This window comes from Nannospalax galili, unplaced genomic scaffold (genome assembly GCF_000622305.1).
Source record: "Nannospalax galili isolate Female #2095 unplaced genomic scaffold, S.galili_v1.0 scaffold635, whole genome shotgun sequence".
NCBI lineage: Eukaryota > Metazoa > Chordata > Mammalia > Rodentia > Spalacidae > Nannospalax > Nannospalax galili.
Window position 1 is genome coordinate 878,894 of NW_008335836.1, and position 20,317 is coordinate 899,210.

Genomic DNA, 20,317 nt, shown 5'->3' on the forward strand with positions numbered 1-20,317 from the left:
TTTCCTTATTTGGGGCCCGTTTCTTTTTTCGTGCACCTAACCTCTCACTGCGTTCAGTTTCTGACATGCTATCCTGGACTTCCTCAAGAACATTTCGACTTTCCGCCACAATGGCCTGGCATGTTTTATACAACAAAACTATAAGTGCTCCCAGAATGATAACCAAGGCCTCAAAGCTACCTTTCCAAAGCGGAAACAGGTTCAAGCCAAAGTCCAGAAAAAACATACCTCTCTGAACGTCCTTACCTGCAGTTCTGAATCCTCCTTGAACTCAAGGGGTCTCCGATGGTGCTGACGATGGTTTGGTTGAATTCCCGGGTCTCAGCACCAGTTGTCCTGCGCTATCGTCTCGCCAGCAAGAACGACGCGGCACACTCAGGATCCTTCTGCAGAAAAGCTTTAATGCATCTTGAGAGGGAGAGCATAAGCTTACAGGGTGAAGACCCCGAATGTCGGAAACCCAGCCCTTATATAGGTTAGTAAGCCCGTCTTGGACGTGGCTACTCTTGATTGGTCGCAAACTCATCAGCCCATATCACGCCACGAGGTAGGCAGAGACTAGAAGGTGGAAAATTACTTCGGGCATGCGTACTGACTTATTTACTGCTCAGCATGAACCAGATGTGAGCGCCATCTTGTAATGGCGTCTGCAGGGACGGCAGGCGGCTCCCCACAATTAGAAGATTTTGAATAATCCTAACACAAGTAAATGCTCAACATTTAAGATGAGGAATATGTTACTTCCTCCAAATTAATCAAAGCATTCAGTACATGTATCAAAATACCACATAGTATCCCATAACGCTGAACAATTATACACAATTTTTAAAATATTTTATTTATTGCCAGGCGTGGTGGTGCATGCCTTTAATCCCAGCACTTGGGAGGAGGCAGAGGCAGGAGGATCTCTGTGAGTTCAAGGCCAGCCTGGTCTACATAGTGAGTTCCAGTATACAGCTGGGACTAAACGGAGACCCTGTCTCAAAAGACCGAAAAAATTGTTTATTTATTATTATTTTTATTGTATTTGTATGAGTGCCTGCATGTATGTAAGTTCAGCCATATTGTGCAATGCCCACCAAGGTCAGAAGAGGGCATCAGATCCCCTGGAACTGGAGTTACAAGGATGGTTGTTAGCCATCATGTGGGTGGTGAGACTTGAACCTTGGCCTTCTGCAAGATCAACCAGTGCTCTTAAATGCTGAGCCATCTCTCCAGCCCCAGCAAATTTAAAAATAATAAAAATGAAATTGACCGCACAAAACTACAATATTAGATTGCATTTCAAAATGTTCCTATTTTAAAAATTAGAGAGAAACTTGCGAATAAAATAATAAAGATCTCCCAAATGCTCAAAGAAAAGAAAATTTAAATAGATGTTACTTTTGGTTTTTAAAATTGTCCTAAAACTTGCATACCTGAAACAATATTCGGGGTACAACCTATGTACAGGTAAGGCATAGCTCAAGAACATCTCAGAGAATGAGAAGAACGAATCAGATATAATCTAATGTAAGGTTCTTGTTATGCCATTTGTAAAGTAAAATAGTATTATTTCAAAGACAATGAGAAACTCTAGTGCAGAATTAAAAGAGTAGCAAAAGAGGTGCAAGACATAAGCCAGTACACAAAGAAAAAGAGAAAAATAAAAACAGATCAAAGGCAAGCACCATGTGAAATCATGATGCTTTGGGGGACTGTTAATACATCTGGTGAAGATGGTGACTATAGATATTGTGCGGTAAGTGGAGGATCAGAGAAACCAGGAAGGGCATAAAGAGGCTTCAAGTCTTCATTATGGAACACATCGTAGAGATTTTTAAAATTAATTTTTAAAAACTATTATATAAATTATTTCATTAGGAGATTTTCAGATAATGCAGTACGAAATCAACTCATGAAATGAACTGATAGCCATCAATGAACTGAGTAAGAATATACAATAAAACTTTATACATGGCTTTTGAATCATCTCAAAAGAAACCCCTACTTTAAAATACTTTTGAGACACAGTGAGGTCCACTGTCTTATGCCCACATAATTGAACTGACCTTTACACGGCAACCAAATAGTAAGGTGGTTGACCTTACTCGACACTTGACTTCACATGGTACTTCACTTATAGACATGTGATCTGAATTGGTCTGTCAGTTCTCTTCATGGGGTACCTATCTATGTTCTCTGTCTCCAGATGTAATGATGATTGACTTCTCTAGTTTCTCTCCTCTGGAGATAGATACTTTGATAGAGAGATAGTAAATTTTTACATCTATATAAAAGCTATTTACTTGTTAATTGAGTGGATAGATATAGTCTCTATGCCATAATGACAGTCTAATGCTGATAAAAACATAACTTATTGTAACATTAAGGTCTTTTTCAGTTACAAAGAAGGCTAGAGAAACAGAATCTTGAAGCCATGACTGGCTCATGCAATTTTATACACAGAAAACAGGTGAACAATGCTTCTCTGAATCTGCTTGATATTGATGCTATAAATGACGGGGTTCATGAATGGAGGAAAAAGAAAGTAGATGTAGCTCATGGTGATATGCACCACATGTGGAGCATGCTTCCCAAACCTGTGGATGAGGGTCAGACCGATCACAGTGATGTAGAACACCAGGACACAGCTAATGTGAGAGACACACGTGTTGAGGGCCATACCTCGCTCCTCTCCAGAGGCGATGCCCAGAATGATCTTCAGAATGAGAACATAGGAGAAGACAATGATCAGAGCATCTAGGAAGAAAGTTAAGGCAACCAGAACAACTGGATACAGGCAGTTGAAGGTGATGTCAGCACAGGCAAGTTTCATGACTTCTTGATGGAGGCAGAAGGTGTGGGAAAGAACATGGGAACCGCAATATGGGAACCAAAAGAGAGGCAGGATCAGGGGTATGAGAGATAAAAAGGCCCTCAACACTACACCAAGCCCTATCTTTATCACTCTAGAATTGGTAAGAACAGAGCTGTACCACAGAGGTATGCAAATGGCACGGCGAGTAAGACTCCTGATTCTACAGTGGAAAGGGAGTGAATGATATAGGCCTGTAAGAAGCAGGCCCCACTCCGTATCGCCCTGTGATTTACCCACAAGACCCCCATTACAGTGGCCATTGTGGTCAATGTAACCGTGAGGTCTGTGCCAGCCATCATGGCAAGGAAATAGTACATGGGTTCATGCAGGTTGAGGTCATCCTTGATGAGGTAGAGGAGCATGCCATTGCCCAGAAGCACAGAGACGTAGATGGCAAAGAAGGGGATGGAGATCCAGGGATGTGCTGCCTCCAGACCTGGGAAGCCAGTCAGCAGGAAGGGGCAGCACTGACATTGGGCCACATAATATAACCACCATGAAGCTCAAAGCCCAGTTTCTTTTTTATTAATATTGTCTTACACTCCCTCTGCATGGAAATATTTCATGACTGCCTCAACCACAATATTCATTTTCAATGATACTTCATAAGTACATCAAACACATTTTTATAGCATCATGCCCTAATCTGTTGTGTATATTCTACAATGTTCTAACCATTACAAAACAAAGATGATCAATATATACACATGGATACTTACTAATTTTCTTTCGTTACACTGATGTCTGTTTGTAAAACTTTTGCTGTAGTTAAATTTGAATTTCTTTTATATTTTACATTCATAAAAGAGACTTAGTCTTTTTTAAAAAGAAAACTTTCCTTAGTTTAATGTTGCAATTTTATGGCGGTGTTTTGTTGAATTCTCCCAAAAGCCAGGATCCCTCTATGGAGAAAAAGGGATATAGTTAGAGGATGTCACATATAATCTAAAAGTATTTATCATTCTCTTCAAGTCCATGCAAGGGTCATACAATACACTTGAACTTCCAAATCTTCATTGATATGCTTTCTGAAATAAAAAAGGAGAGTCTGGTAGTCCATGTATTCTGTGTCTCACTCTGAAGGCATCTAGAAACTGCCTCTAGTCTTCTGACTGCATCTCACAGCAGATAAGAGACGAGTCTTTCCTGATTTCTGGCCCTGGCACTCCACTCACAGACAACATAATTTTGTTGTTACATTGGGACCTACTCCTGATCAGTCCAGACACCTTCTGCTCTGAGACTTTTGAAGATGCCAGGTTAGAAGATATATACAAAGATCTCATCTCTCCAGAGTCTTGTCTTACCTGGATCTCCTTCCCTCTGCTTTCAGCCCCATTACCAAAGCCCTCAGGAATTTTTGGCATTTTCTCCAAGGCCAAACTGAAGACTCAAACAGCTGGTGACACCGGTGATGCCCCAAGATTGTTAGCATCATGGTCTAATGAATATAAGTGTGCGCTTTTCCTGTTATCTTTCTCAAAGACCCAAGGGATGCTAATGACTCTTAGGCTCCCATGTACCTTTTTTGGTCGTGGAGTTTATGATTCCAGTAAATTTTGTCTTCCCTGATTCCTTGGAAAAAAATGAGTTCTGATGCATAAGAACCTCACTGGCTCTATTAACAGCCATGTGAATGTAGTCCATCTAACATTTTTCACAGGATCCCTTTATGTTCACATATTTTCCCATTCTGTGTCATGTTCAGGGTAATGGGGTTGCTCTATTCATTAATAGGGCTTGCACATTCACTGGGTGGTGGAAAAAGTATTTAGCATCAATTTATATAGCAGTGTCATTTCTGAATATATATGTATATAATATGTGTGTATGTAGATGTGCTTGTGTGTGTGCATGCGCACTAAGAGGAGTACACTGAATATATACTGGAATACTGGTATACTGAAATCTAGGGAAAATCTCCAGAAAAGGATCAGTAAATTAAATAATGAAAAATTAGGAGCACGGGAAATGCTAGTTCAATACAAAGAAAGAAACATAGGATCAACATCCATGCTAGCATGGGATGAGACAAAATATGACAAACTTGAATAGGAATAAATCTGTACTACCCATACTAAGGTATATTATTGCTATAGTAAAGAGTATGAGATAGTTCAGATTCTGACCACGCATTATCAGAAATCATATGAAGGGTTTGATATGACTGCGAATGTGTAACAAAGGCTGAGGGGCATGATCACAACCAGACTATTGTTATTTAACATCAATTGAATGTAGTGTGAACACTTGAAAAGGCAGAGGGAATAAGAATATTAGGATGCAGTAAACATATGAGGAGGCATGATGGTTGGATTACGACCAGGTGCTAGCAGCGCGGTTTAGACAGACAAGCATAGATTCTGTGACTTAGAAAGCATAGAGCCAGGTGATAGAAGATGGTAGATTAATGAACAATAATAGATAGAAGGCATCTGAGTATCTGATTCTGGTCAATGGAAAGCTGCTATGTTCATCTGAATAGAGATCACAGGAATATTTCAGTAGATCATCTGTTATGTTTGTAATGAGTACCGCTTTGTGGGATATACTTGTTTAAAAGGGGGAAATACTTTCATTTCGGGTACTGTGTGTCTTTAGAATTCATGTAGAGACATTCCTTAGGTAGTTTTCTGCAGTTATAGGTAAGTATAAGAACAGAAGAGTCTAGATGATCAATGATGAGGTACCACTGGCAAGTATTTCAATTTCCTAGAACCCGTTGTACGGGGGCTCTGAGGCAAACAGACCTCCAACTGCACTGTGTTCGGAGCTCTACAGCTCAGCTTCACCTGCAAGGTGAGGGTGACAGTTGTTGAAAAGATTGTTGTGAGAACGAGTAAACATGCTGAGGAATTATTTCAAAGTTTAAATGAGTTAGTATATGTTAGTGCATAGCACAAATACTGAAAACTATTTAAAACTTAATAAAAGAAAATGGTATTTTTCAATTCATGAAGAGTGACAAACGTGGAAGAGGTCGTAAAAGGGAGAGCAGTGTTAAGATAGTGGGTCAGGGCTGGAGAGATGGTTCAGCGGTTAAGAGCACCGATTGCTCTTCAGAGGACCCAGGTTCAATTCCCAGCACTCACATGGCAGCCACAAACCGTCCTTAACTCCAGTTCCAGGGGAATCCGAAGCCCTCTTCTGACCTCCACAGCATTGCACGACACAGGTGCTCTCATGTACATGCAGGCAATACACTCATACACATAAAAAATAAAAATAATAAAATATTTTTTTAAAAAGATAGTGGGTCGAAGGCCTGTAAAATGAACCCATAGGTTCCAACTCTGTTTGTGAAGTAAGACAGAAAGATATAGGAAACAGGACGATGCACTGAAGGTTCTGTTTTGTAGAAAAATGTTCTCACAGTAATTAAGGGAGCGAAAGGGTTGTGATTATTTTCAAACACATTATAAAACTCAGTGATATAATTGGCTACATATTTCTTCCCATGGCAGAATAGCATAGTTACTATGCCATCTTCTGGTTATTTTTCTCCTTAACTATGTTATTATTAACACTTGTCAAACACTCCATTATTCATTTTTGTTAATGATAATATTAATATTAGTAAATTGAATAAGTATGTTTAGACAAAAATACTGATAGAATATTCACAGGCTACATTGTTTCCAATTTTTACACTCAAAGCTCAGAAATTAAATGACTTATTTAAAATTACTCACTCATTAAATGAAGGGGATAGGAACTTTGTCAAAGTTCAAATTACATTTACCACACTGTAGAATTTCTTTTAAACAGAATTGTTAAATACGATATTGAAAATGATAGCATTCAGCTCTAAGCCAGGAAAGAAACATGGTGATGTTCTCTGTCATTATCGTTTAAAAATAAATAACAATTGCGTTTATTAAGCATAAATTAGTAAAAGCAAAATCACAAGGAATTATGATTAAAGTGTTAGCCTTGTAATGTATTATGGCTTCCTTTATGTCATAGCATAAATGTTGCTATCTACGAGGGCTTGGGGAAAAGGCTATATCCTGTAACAGAACTAAAAAATTATGTCTGTCTAGGGATGTGACAGCCTTAGGGTTTTCTCTGAGTTCTATGACCTCTTCAGCAGTGTGTATTTGGCTATGCTTGTAGAGCCACACGTGTGTTATCTCCCATTGAGCAGGCTTTAAGTTCAATTAGATAGCTGTTGATTATCCCCAAGATAAAAGTGCCATTTCTGTCCCTCTAAAGTTTGCTGTACCAGTCATTCTTGTGGTTATTAGACTTTAAAGCTGGGGTTAGACCACTAATTATAACAGAATGTCTTAATAATGTGGTATAATTATCTGCACTGATTGGTAAACACAATTTCATTTATATTCTTGCTTTTCATTTCTCAGTTTCGGATTTCATATTTTAATTACACTGTAAGCAAATACAGGCCGTATCTGTTGGTGCTTCTGTACACACTCATTAATACTGAACTATCTTTTCTAATTTAATCTTTGCCATTGAATACATTCATAGACACTAATATTATGCCTCAGCTTTTGTGTGCTTTCCCATGTATCTTTTATTAATATTTTATTTATTATTTTTATTTTATGTGTATGACTGTATTGCCTGCCTGTATGTGAGCGTACCCATGTGGTGAAATGCCACGGAGGTCAGAAGAGGGCATCGGATTCCCCTACAGCTGGAGTTAAGGATGGTTCATAGTGGCCATGTGGGTGCTGGGAATCGAACCCGGGTCTTTTGCAAGAGCAGTCAGTGCTCTTAACCACTGAGCTATCTCTTCAGTCCCCCCATGCACCTTTTAAGTATACTGTACGTACAGAAATGTGAATACGCTGTAAATGTGTACTTCAATGAATTTTCAGGTGTGGAACCTATCTGTAACTAGCACTGTGTTCTGCAGTGGAACATGACTCATGCTTCCTATTACCCCCTAGGCACCCCCTCACCACTGCCACACCCAGAGCAGCTAACTGCCTATAGGGCAGCAACCAACTATTACATTTGCCTGTTTTACTAATTTAAGTGGAATAACACAAACATTTGTTGCTGTGGTTTTGTTTGCATTGTTCAACATTTTTTAAGGTTCCTTGATGTTGCAATACAGTCATATGTGTAATCCATTTTCATTGACTATAATATTCATTATGAAAATAAGCAACAAAGTGTCATCTATTTGTCTGTTGATAGATATTGGAGCGATATGTGGTTTGGGGCCATTACTGATAAGGGTCATGTAAATATCCCATGTATGCCTTTAGTAAACACACAAAACTGAATTCTTTCTACTGATTCGAGATGTAAACTGTACATAACTTCAGCATTACTTCAAGTTGCTCAACGTCTTTGTGCAGAATGCTACTTTTAGTTATTCGGTGATGAACGGAATTCCAGTTGTGCTACATCGTCACCAACACTTGATACTGTCCTGTTCCCACTTCACTCACTCAGTTGGACACGTTCTTGTGTTTTAAATTGCATTTACTTGACCACAGATAGAAATTGTGTAGCTTTTCATGCATATAGTATTAGACAACGTTTTCTGTGAAGAAACTGTTCAGGCCCTTGATTCATTTTCTAATTGAGTCACTGGTCTTTTTGAAGTGTGTTTAAAGAAGCTCTTTATAATTCTGTGCATCAATCTATTAGGAATGCAGAATTAATATGCAATTTAGACTTCTTTCATCATCTTCATGATATTGTTATTAATAAACTGATATTCTTTGAAGTTTGACTTAGTTTTATTTTTATTTTATGTGTATATGTTTTTGCCTGCATCTGCTTATATGTTCAACATGTATGACTGGTGGCCACAGAGCCCAGAGGAGGACATTGAACTCCCTAGAACTGGAGTTACACACAATGTGAGCTGTGGGCACTGGGAACCAAACCCAGGACCTCTGCAAGAGCAACAAGCACTCTTTGCTGAAGGGCCTTCTCATCTCCCCAGTCCCGCCCCAGATGACCTGGAACTCCCTGTGTAGACCAGGCTGGCCTCAATCTGACAGTGATTCCCCTGACTGCCTCCCAAGTGCTGGAATTAAAGTCTTACAACACCATACTCAGACAAACACTCTTATTTTTAAGTCCCTACCTCAATAACACTATATTTCTTTAAGTTGTAATACAATTTTTTGATTTATTGAATTTTTGTAATTTTCATACCGTATTATTTTTTTAAAATATTTTATTGGGTTTTGTACATTTCACATAATACATCTTAATCAAATTTAGACCCCCTCCCCCATCTGCCTCCCACCGACCCCCCGCCACTAGATTTCATGCATTCTGTCAAATACGTTAAACCCTTTCTGGTCAAGCATTTGTACCCAGATGTCCTTCGTACAAGTTCATCCTCCAGAGGCTATTAGCCTATCTAGAATCTCTACATCAAAGAAGATCTACTCTCCTCACCTAGCAATAATCAGTTACCAATATTTCCTAGGATAGAGCTGGGACCTGCTGCCCATTTCCCTCATTCTATGCTGTTTTTTTGTCTGATTGAGTGGGCATGGGTCTTGTGCATGCTGTCACTATTGTTGCAAGTTCATGAGCAAGTTTCCAGAGTCCTGAAAGTTTCTGTTTCCCTATGTTCATGTACAAATCCTGGCACTTACAATATTTCTGCCCTCTCTTCCACAATGGTCCCTGAGCCCTAGATGGATGAGATTTAATATAGGAGTCCTATGCAGGGAAACACATTCTACAATTTCTTGTTCTCCAAAACTTTGCCAGTTGTGGCCTTCTGTGTGCATCATACTCTGTTGTGTGAGGAAGCTTTGCTGGTGAGAGTAATATATTAGTATTCTCTCTACCTCTGTTCCGCTATGTCCCATGAGTCTTAGGTGACAAGGTTCTACTGTATGTGTCACTTAAGCTGGGCATCTCTCAGACATATATTTTCTGTGTGAGACCAGTTGTAGAACTCTGTAATAACCTCCATCTGTTGTGACAAAAAAAGAATCTTCTTTGATGAGAGGTGCACAATATATGTCTGAAAATATAAGAATCTATATTTAGCATACAATAAGAAGTTTCATTTGTCTAGATATGACAGAGATAGAGTTTTCTCTAGGATCTATCACCTCTCCAGCCTATTTGACTATATTTGCAATGCCATCCATGAGTTCCCTCACATTGAGCGGGCTTTAAGTCCAATTAGATAGCTGTTGATTATCTTCGATAAAAGCACTATATTGCAAAGGAGTGGAGGCACTGGAAAGCCCTCTCTAGTTCCTGATTTTAACGTGAGTGCTTCCAGTTTTTCTCCACTAGGAATAATGTTGGCTGCTGGTTTGTTGTACACAGATTTGGTTATGTTGAAGTGTTTTCCTTCCAGTCCAATTTCCTCTAGGACTTTTTAACAAGAATCCATGTTGGATTTTGTCAAAGATCTTTTCTGTACCTATTGAGATGACCATGTGGTTTTTGTCTTTATGTCCATTTATATTATTTATTACATTTATTGCCTTATGTATATTGAACCATCCCTGTATCTCTGGAATAAAGCCAACTTGATCATGGTGAATGATCTTTTACATATGTTGTATGTGGTTTGTAAGTATTTTGTTCAGAATCTTGTGTCTATGTTCATTAAGGATATGAGCTCACACTTTATTTTTTGCTGTGTCTTTTTTTGACATTACAGTGATATGAGATTTATAGAAGGACTTTGGAGTGCTAGAGACATGGCTCAGCAGTTAAGAGCACTGGATCCTCAGGTTTGAATCCCAGCACACACATGGTAGCTAACAACTGTCTCTAACTCCAGTTCCAGGGGAGCTGATGCTCTCTTCTGTCTTCACAGTCATTATACGACACAGGTGCACTTATACACATACAGGCATAACACTTGTGTGCATAAAATACAAATAAATGCAAAAAAAATTTAAAGGAGTTTAGGAGTTGTCCCTCTGTTTCAATCTTTTTGTATAATTTAGGAAGTATTGGTTGTAGATCTTCTTTGAATGTCTACTAGAATTCTAGTAGTGAACCCATCTGGGTCTTGACTTGTTTTAGTTGGGAGGTTTTGTATTGCTGTTTCAATTTCCTTATTTGTTATGGGTCTATTTAAGCTGCTGATCTCCTCTTAGTTTAACTTTTGTGGTGCCCGTGACTTTAGAAATCCATCCATTTCTTTTAGATTTTCAAGGTTAATGGAGCATGGATTCTTAAAGTATTCCATTATAATGTTCAGGATTTCTCAGTGTCTGCTGCAATGTTTCTCCTTTCATCTCTGATTTTGTTGATTTGAGTTTACTCTTTTTTTTTTTGGTTAACTGAGCTAAGGGTCTGTCTATCTTGTTTAACTTTAACTTTTCAAATCTCTTAGATTTATTGATTCTTTGTATTTTTTTTTTCATTTCTATTTCACTAATTTCTGCTCTGATTTTTGTATTTCTTCTAATGTACTAGGTTTGGGATTGGTTTGTTCCTGCCTTTCCAGAGTCTTGCATTGTGCTGTTAAGTCATTTTGTGTGCTCTTTCTGATTTTTTAATGCAGCAACTTAGAGCTATAAACTTCCAGTTTAGAGCTGCTTTTAAAGAGTCTCAGAAGTTTTGTTGTGTTATATTATCATTTTCATTTAATCGTAGGAATATTTTTATTTCTTATTTTTTTACTCATTCATCATTCAGAAGTGTATTGTTTAATCTCCATGAGTTCATGTAGTTACTAGAGCTTTTTTTGCTATTGATTATAAGATTTACTGCATGTGGTCTGATAGAAGGCATGGAATTATTTCTATTTTTTGTATTTGTTGAGGTGTGTTTTGTGCATACATGGTTAGAGGGAACCTCAACTGAAGATCTTTCTACATTGGATTGACCTGTGATCATGCCCTTGAGGCATTTTCTTGATTACTGAGTGATGTGGGAGGGTCTAGCTCACTGTAGGTGGTGTCACCCCAGGGTAGATGGTCCTGTGTTGTATAAGAAAGTAGGCTGAGCAGGGCATGGTGGCCCATGCCTGTAGTCCCAGCACTTGGGAGGCAAAGGCAAGCAGATCTCTGTGAGTTCCAGGCCAGCCTGGTCTACATAGTGAGTTCCAGGCCAGCTGGGGCTACAGGGAGGCCCTGTCTCAAAAAAAAAAAAAGCAGGCTGAACACAGACCATCACAGCAAGTCAGTAACCAGCATTCCTTGGTGGTCTGTGCTCCAGGTTCCCACCTTGAGTTCCTGTCTTGGCTTTCTTGATAATGGACTGTGCTATAAGCCAAATAAATCTCTTCCTCTTCAAGTTGGTTTTTGTCAAAGTCTTTTGTCACAGCAATAGAGAGGTGAACTAGGATAGCCTAGATGTCCATCAACTGATGAAGAAAATATGAACATGTGGTACAATTGCAATGGGGAATTTTATCCAGCTGTAAAGAAGAAATTGCAAAATTTACAGATAAATGAGCAAGACAAGATAAAATTACACTAAGTAGGGTATCTCAGGTTCAGAAAGATAAGTACAGCATGTTCTCTATCATATGTGACTCCTAACTGTAAACCTTTAGGTTTCTGTGTTCAGTTTGGAGTACCTGTAGAAAGAAAGGGGCATTTGAGAGTGGGCAGCATAACTTAAGTGATGTGAAAGCAGAGAAGGGATTTCTGAGGGTGGAAATTTTAAGCAGAGATGAGTGTTGGGAAATTGGGGAGATCAGCAGGGAGAAAGGAATGGTTAACCAAAACTAAAGAGGAATGAAAAAACCATATGGAAATTTACTACTTTGCAAACCAATTAAATAATATGTTTAAAAATAGAGAAGGGAGGGTCATATTCTAGATCTCTGGATAACTGTGTTCCTAAAAGCCAAAGGCCACTAAACAGAATCCTCAGTTCCAGGTATAGGATATCTCCTTATGAGTTATTGGTCAGGGAGGCCCCAGAAGCCCCCCAAATAATTCAAGTTCTTGTGATTGCTCCTCAGTGCCCACCAGTACTAGTTGATAAGGCCCTATTGCTGAATACACCTCACACATTTGTTGCAAGATGTAGAGATATTTAGATGGAACTACACTGGATGCTTTCTCCTTGCTGCTGTTGAGTGGCTTTCATGGTTCTAGTAGGTGTCATATAAGCTCCTGGGTAGAAAAAACATCAAAGGTCTTACTCAGATGTGAACCATACAATATGCAATACCAACCTGCCAGGCAAGATGAACCCACTGGTGGGCTGGCAGGGGTTGCAGAGCTGGTCCATAGTTAAAAGCACTGGCTTCTCTTGCAGATGACCCAGGTTTGGTTCCCAGCACCCACTTAGCAACTAATACCTTTCCTTAGCTCCAGTTCCAATGGATCTGATGCCCTCTTCTTGACTCTCTGGGCATTGCAAACACATGTCTAAGAAGGTCTGAGGCCCTAAGGGCAAACAACACTGCCGTTTGACTAAACTGTCATGTGCAAAGCTGCCTTCTAAATATTTATGCTTAAACCATAGACAACTTCCACTCCCAAACTATTTCAGGGAAGTCTCTTTTTCCAGTGAACAGTGGTGAATGCAGAGATGTCACAGCTGCTCAAGGTGGTAAGCATAAGTGAAAATTCAGTGCTCCACCCTAATCAGGACCCCCTTCAAGGCTCGATGAACATTGTGGAAGATGGGGTGGAAATAACTAAGAACCAAAAAGAGAGGGAGAAGCGATGTGAAGTGGTGTCTTCTGAGCAAGGCACAGCCAGTGCAGTCATGACCTCACAACATCTATAGCTGCCTACAATGGACCTATACAAGATTGGGCACAGAAATCATGGGTTGAGGAGGAAGTTTATATGAACCTGTCCCTATTTGAGGATTATGGGGAATGGCAACTGCTGTCTTCAGTTGTGAATACACTGAGGAGCCCATCAGTATCCAGTAGATAGTTCTCAACTCATGGTCACAGATGACTGTGATTAAACTCAATGAGTCTCAATAAACATTAACAACCACAAAATATTATGAATGTTGCAGGGAAGAGGGGATTAATAGAGACAGAAGGGAGCTTGGGGATTTATATTAATCAGAATGCAATTTATACATGGATGAAATTGTCAGAGAGAAAACTCAATAAAAGTTAATAAAATACTTATGGTAATGGGTTTTGATTATTTGTTAGTGTAATAACAAATAAATATAATAAAGCTCTGTAAGTAAATGTTCCTGTGAAACCTAGCAATGACTTGTGTTATAGCAAACCAGTGAAACTGCATATATTATTGAATATGTTCTAACCATTTCTGGGTCTATGAAAGAGAAATCTTAGATTGGGCATTTGAATAACAATGGTCTTTAACAATGGCTCCCAAAATCACAATATCAACAGGATTTGTTGTTGTTGTTTTGAGATACGGTCTCTGTACGTAGTTCAGCCCAGACTGGACAATAATTCACTATATATTGCAGGCTGATCCTAAAAACATGAGTCTCCTGCTACAGACTGGAAGCACTGAAATTCTGGCATGTACCATGACATTCACCTAAATATGATACCAACAAGATGTTGCAGTTATCAGAATGTACTGGCCAGATTTCTCATCAAGGAAAGACTTCCTTTCCCACCCTGGGAATGTGCTCAGAATCCAGCCTCTAACTCTCAGGTCATACAGGATCTCCCTCAGGTGTACGGTGTCACTGTGCTTAATGTTTTAACCTCTGGGGCTAGACGATACCATCTGGTAACTAAGTGAAGAGGTGTTTTAAAGGCCTTGCAATTTCAACCCAGTGGGTTTTAATGTGCTTCATTGGGTAATACTTGCTCCAGAGCCTCCCAATAGATTAGGCAAGACTTTGACAATATATGTTTCAGTTATATTAATACAAACATTTTCTTTAATAAACACATTCTGTCTCCAACTGTCTCATTAGCATCTTTTATATAGCAACCAACCTGTAACAGGAATGTGTTAGATGGCTTGGCCATCTGTGAATGTAGAAGTTTTGGTTTCTTAACAACAATACAAACGGGGCTGCAGAGATGGCTCAGCAGTTAAGAGCGCTGGCTGTTCTTGCAGAAGACCCAGATTCTATTCCCAGTACCCAAATGGTAGCTAACAACCGACTTGTTCATAGCTACGATTCCATGGAAATCCAATGCCACCTTCTGACCCCATGGGCATTGCACGACACAGGTGCACGTACACACGTGCAGGCAATACACTCATACACTTAAAAAAATAATACAAATTTTTGCATAAGGTATTATTACAAAGGAACTCTTCAATAAAACCAATTCCTGTTCTCTATTTTCCATACATTTCTCATTTCAGACAGACAGACTGAAGTTTCTCTTAGACAGTTGGGGAATGAACTCTCCCCAAACCTGTTGCAGTCCAGATTCCTAACTGGTCCTTTTTTCTTTCTATAGCTTAATAGAGATAAATCACCCACCTAAGAACAGTACTCAAGCCAAAGCTGGAACACAGACAGAGATCTTGGAAACTGCTAGTGAAAACCCCGTGTCCCCAAGGCTCAGAATACATACAAGAAAGAAAAACACAGCAGGTAGGGACAGATGAGTAAGACAAGGAAGACCGTGAAGGAGGGGCAATAAGTGACCCAGATAACAAATGGTCCCTCAGGGGATGCTTCTGAATAAATGTTCCCACTAGGCATGCTTTTGTGCAGTCTCTGAGAAAATGATGTTGTGACCAAATCCTTCACAAAGCTCAGGATCTGAAGCTCATGACAGTGTCACCACAGAATATATAAGAACAGTATCTTGAATCAGTCAGCGTATGTAAGGAATTTTCTCTCTGAAGTCTTACTGCAGAGACCAGGACAAAGCAAGATGGGGAACAGGGCGCTGGTATTTCAGCAGGAGAAAAGAAATAGTATTATATGCCAAGAACAGATGAGTGAAAGTCCCAGCAGCACCTTTTCAGCCTGGATTCCTTAAGGATTGCCTCTTTGGATGCATAAGAAGAAGTGTCAGTTCTAGAAAACAGGGGTTGATGAATGTATTGCCTGTTTCTCCTTTTTTGTCCTGCTCTCTAAACTTTTAATTTTTATGACCTCCATTCCAACCCTGCAATTTCCTTCATGAAAATTACCTCTTAAGAATTCCAGGTAAATTTAAAGGACAGAATTTTTTCTTGAGCAGATATATTTCCTCAGAAATCAATAGAAGTTCAAAAAGTTTCTAGAGAAGTCACTAGCAGAAGTCAGAAATGATAGTGTGTACTGAAATCCCAGCACACACTTGGGAGGTCCAGGGAGAAAGATCAAGAAATGAAGACCAGATGCAGTTACATAGCAATAGTGTGACTGGGTCTCAACAACACAGAATAAAACAAAACAAAGTAACAAAAAGGTAACTATAAGCTCATAGGACAAATAAGCCATATCAGAAAATTAAACTTGGATGGAGCTGCGTTATTTTGCAATCAGATCAGTTATTCACATACCTGTGTGCCTTCAGCACCTGGAAAAATTCAGAGTAACATATAGGCATTCAATGCCTCCTCAATTGAAACCACAGTACACTTTTTCTTTCCATGTCCTTTATAATGATGCTCTGCACCTTTCCAGGTTCCAGGGATACACAGCTCCCCATTCAGAGTGAATCAGCTACCAGATAGGGTGGGTCATTGATTTGATAAGCTGCTTGAAACAAGAATGGTAAGGGAACAGTTTGCATGTGTAGGAAAGCTAATCAGTTACTGATTCTGAAAAAGAACACAAGATACATGTTGGGCACTGTACCATTTATCAGATACTTAGAAGGAAATATGGGCAGCGGAGAGATTAAAAGAAAACAGAGCATGAAGAACAAATTTAAACTGTTCAAAAAAGGATAAGGAACACAAGCAGGAGATATAAAACTGAGAAACTGAAGTGCTTGTGATAGAGAAGAGAGTGTCAGAAAGGAGGTAAAGGAGCCCAAACAAAGGTGCCAGAGTCTGAGTGAGATCTCGAGGGATCTGTATAGTCGCCTCTGTTTATGTGGCAGAGTTTGAAACTTTAGGTATTAGCTTCTCATCAACAAAACAAGTCAGCTTTGAATCAGTGACCCTGGAAAAGGCTGAGTGGCTACAGGGATGAGTTTGGACTTTTAACTATCTCCATTCCGCATAGTTAAGCTCATGTGTTGCTGAAAGCGGTTCTGGGTATTGGGCAGAATTACTCAGTGTGTAAGTACACAAGCAGAAGAAAGGTAGCAAGCTGGACCGTACCGGTAACGACTCTGCCTTACGTGTACAGCCCGCATCATCCACAGTGGGTAAAAAGACTCTGATGTTTGATTACTATGTCACATGTATTGATATGTAGTATGAGCTTATTAGCTAGCAGGCATAGATTATTGGGTTCTACAAAATAGTGTGACTGTATGCAATACTGCAGCTCATCGAATGAGAGGAAAACTTGAGCTCCTCATCCCCTGCATGTGTTTCTGGACAATCTCTTCCCTCCTCAGTCCTGCCTCTGTAGCTTCTTTTCTCTTTTTCCTTTCTCGTTTATTCAGCTATTGTATGCTTAACTTGTCATAACAGGAAATAATTACCAAGTGCTTTTGTAAGTCCCTTATTATGGTGCATTGGAAGGCTGCAAGAGAATTTAAGCATCATCACTACAAAACAAGGCAGTACCTTTGTAAGATGAGAAATTCGTTTCTGTTTCTCTTTTCTTTTAATTTATTTTATGTATATGAGTGCCTACATGTATGAAAATGCACCTATGCTGTGTATCATAAGCAAAATATTCCTGAGTTTTTCCTTGACAGGAAGGAGTTAGCTATTTCTCCATTTCTTACCTGTGGAAAGTTTGCTTTTCCCCAACTTCTCCCAGTCTGAATGCTACAGGTCAATGTCATCTTCAGCAGTGTCAGAAGATCCCACTCATAAAACCTCAATTTCAACTTTTCTTTTTCTTGCCAGGCACATCATCTGCTGCTCAATTCAATGTCAGTGTAATACACTTGCTTAAAGTCAAACTGACCCTCATTGTCTTACATTTTCTCCCATAGGTTTCATAAGAAAAATGGATCATTTGACAGATCTCTGTTCTATCCTTATGCCTACTGTCAAAAACATGAGGAAGACAGAAATCATTAGACAGACCTCTTTATAAACATTGACATCAAATCTTAGGTGGAGCTCCCAAGTTCTTCTGAAGAGTAAAACACAGTGATCTTAGAGTCATTTTTTTCTGGGAAAAAGAAATAGGTCAGATGAGTAATACACACAGCATGTGAGGTGTATAGTCCACACCAATCATAAAAGAAGGTGGACACATCTCTGGTTGAAGCCAGATACTCAATTCCTAGGTGTGACAAACTCTGATGATACCTTTGAATGCAGAGTCACAAAGGCTTTGCAGTCTTATTAAATTCTATCAGACTCCATAGCTTTTAAAACATAATTCATATTAGCGTGCCTAAATAATCAATTACTATTTTGCTTCCTGAAATAGGTGATGCTTAAGCAACAGTCTTTTGTCTGGTGTGTTACCAAATAGTACTGTAGTTTCCTTTATTTGGCTTATTTTTGTATCTTAATTTATATTTTCTGTATATGAAATTCTGAGGTGATTTTAAGTATGTCAGAAGCTAGAGTATTACCATGCTCAAAATTTTGAGGTTTACTTATTTTGAACACACATACCTATAATTAAGTCTTCTGTAACTTTGTAGCTGCTCCAAAATGAACTACATATTCCTTATTGACATATTAATATTAACCTAAAATTAACTGTCAGCTTTATTTTTGTGTATACACTAACCATCTTCTTTATATTATTTTGCAATTAGATATCCATAACTGATTGCCAAACGAGGTTTAGAATGTTTTTGCTCTTCGAGGCTTAATTTATTCTAGGAGACTGTTAGGTCTAGTCTCCGTGCTAACAGTCAAGAGAAGGAGTTTCATGAAAAATGCCCTGTGAGTACCAACACTATCAGAGCACTATGGAACTACGGTGATTTCTTCCCTCATTTTGTTTGGATTATAGTATTTCCAAAGACTTCAACAAGATCTCCTCTTCACCAATAGCCTGATCTCCATGTAGACCATAATCTTGCACATGGTAAGCTCTGAATAATATACAGTTACTCTTCACATATTCTATTTTCTCTTACCTAGGAATCTCCAATGAAGGACTAGTTTATAACCCCTGCTGTTGGTTAAAATCAGGAACACAGAGCAGGTAGTATCCTCAAAGATCAACTGCTGAAGAACTAGATTCTATCACCTTGCCCGATGGGGATATTTTCCCCTTTGCAATGCTAACAATGTGTGTCTCAACAGCTCCACTGCTGTATTCCTGCTTAGTGGGTTTCCAAGCCTGGATAGGGCACATCACTGGATCTCCATCCCACTATTAGTGGCCTACATGGCCATCCTGCTTGGCAATGGCACTCTTCTGTTCCTCATTAAGGATGACCATACCCTCCATGAGCCCATGTACTATTTCTTAGCTATGTTGGCAGCCACAGATCTTGGTGTGACATTGACCACCATGCCCACAGTGCTTGGTGTTCTGTGGCTAAATCACAGGGAGATCGGCCATGGGGCCTGCTTCTCTCAGGCCTACTTTATCCACACTCTCTCTATTGTGGAGTCAGGAGTTTTGCTCACCATGGCCTATGACCGCTTCATTGCCATTCGCAACCCACTAAGATACACAACCATCCTTACTGACATCCGGGTAAGGAAGATTGGAGTGGGGGTATTGACAAGGGCTGGTCTGTCAATCATGTCAATTATCATTCGCCTGCACTGGTTTCCCTATTGTCGATCCCATGTTCTCTCCCATGCATTCTGTCTACACCAAGGTGTCATCAAGCTAGCCTGTGCTGACATCACCTTCAATCGTCTCTATCCAGTTGTGGTTGTGTTTGCAATGGTCCTGTTAGATTTCCTCATCATCTTTTTCTCCTACATTTTGATTCTGAAGACTGTGATGGGCATTGCTTCTACAGATGAACGGGCCAAGGCCCTCAACACATGCATCTCCCATATCTGTTGTATCCTGGTCTTCTATGTCACTGTCATTGGTCTGACATTTATTCACAGGTGTGGGAAGCATGTTCCTCATGTGGTCCACATCACAATGAGCTACATCTACTTCCTTTTCCCCCCTTTTATGAATCCTGTCATCTATAGCATTAAAACTAAACAGATTCAGAGTGGTATAATTCATTTATTCTCCCTGCCTTGTTCTAAAACATGATTGACTGCTCTGGGGAACAACTTCTGGACCTTGGACAAGATGCTGTAGGCAGGACAATCAAGCAAAGACATCTCAATACGAATCATCTAATGCCTCTACTATTTCACTGCTATCTATTGCTGATTTTCTATGGTGTACTATGAACACAATACTAAGCACTAGCTCAAGAACCCCACTTTGATATTAACTGTTTCCTTAGATATCTCACACTTTGGTGAGCTTTTGACACCTGACATGTACGTACATACATGACTTTTGAGAGTGCAGCATAGGTCACATGTTTTTGTCAAAGCTGATTTTTTTTTTCCATGTGGCCTCGTGCACTGGCTCTCCTATGCCTAGAATCAAGGC

The 20,317-nt window shown here is 39.4% G+C and overlaps 2 protein-coding genes across 2 annotated transcripts; one reads left to right on the plus strand and one right to left on the minus strand.

Moving 5' to 3' along the window:
• Positions 1-2,428: 2,428 nt before the first annotated feature.
• Positions 2,429-3,344, minus strand: LOC103732107 (olfactory receptor 51B2-like). Its single transcript, XM_008830621.2, is given in 3 exon segments — positions 2,429-3,000; positions 3,003-3,326; positions 3,329-3,344. Coding segments are annotated over 3 exon segments (912 nt in total).
• A 15,592-nt stretch (positions 3,345-18,936) lies between these two features.
• Positions 18,937-19,970, plus strand: LOC103732066 (olfactory receptor 51B6). The gene has a single exon (XM_008830588.1). It carries the CDS (start codon positions 19,127-19,129, stop codon positions 19,964-19,966), a length of 840 nt encoding a protein of 279 aa, XP_008828810.1. The 5' UTR covers positions 18,937-19,126; the 3' UTR covers positions 19,967-19,970.
• The last annotated feature ends 347 nt before the right edge of the window (positions 19,971-20,317 follow it).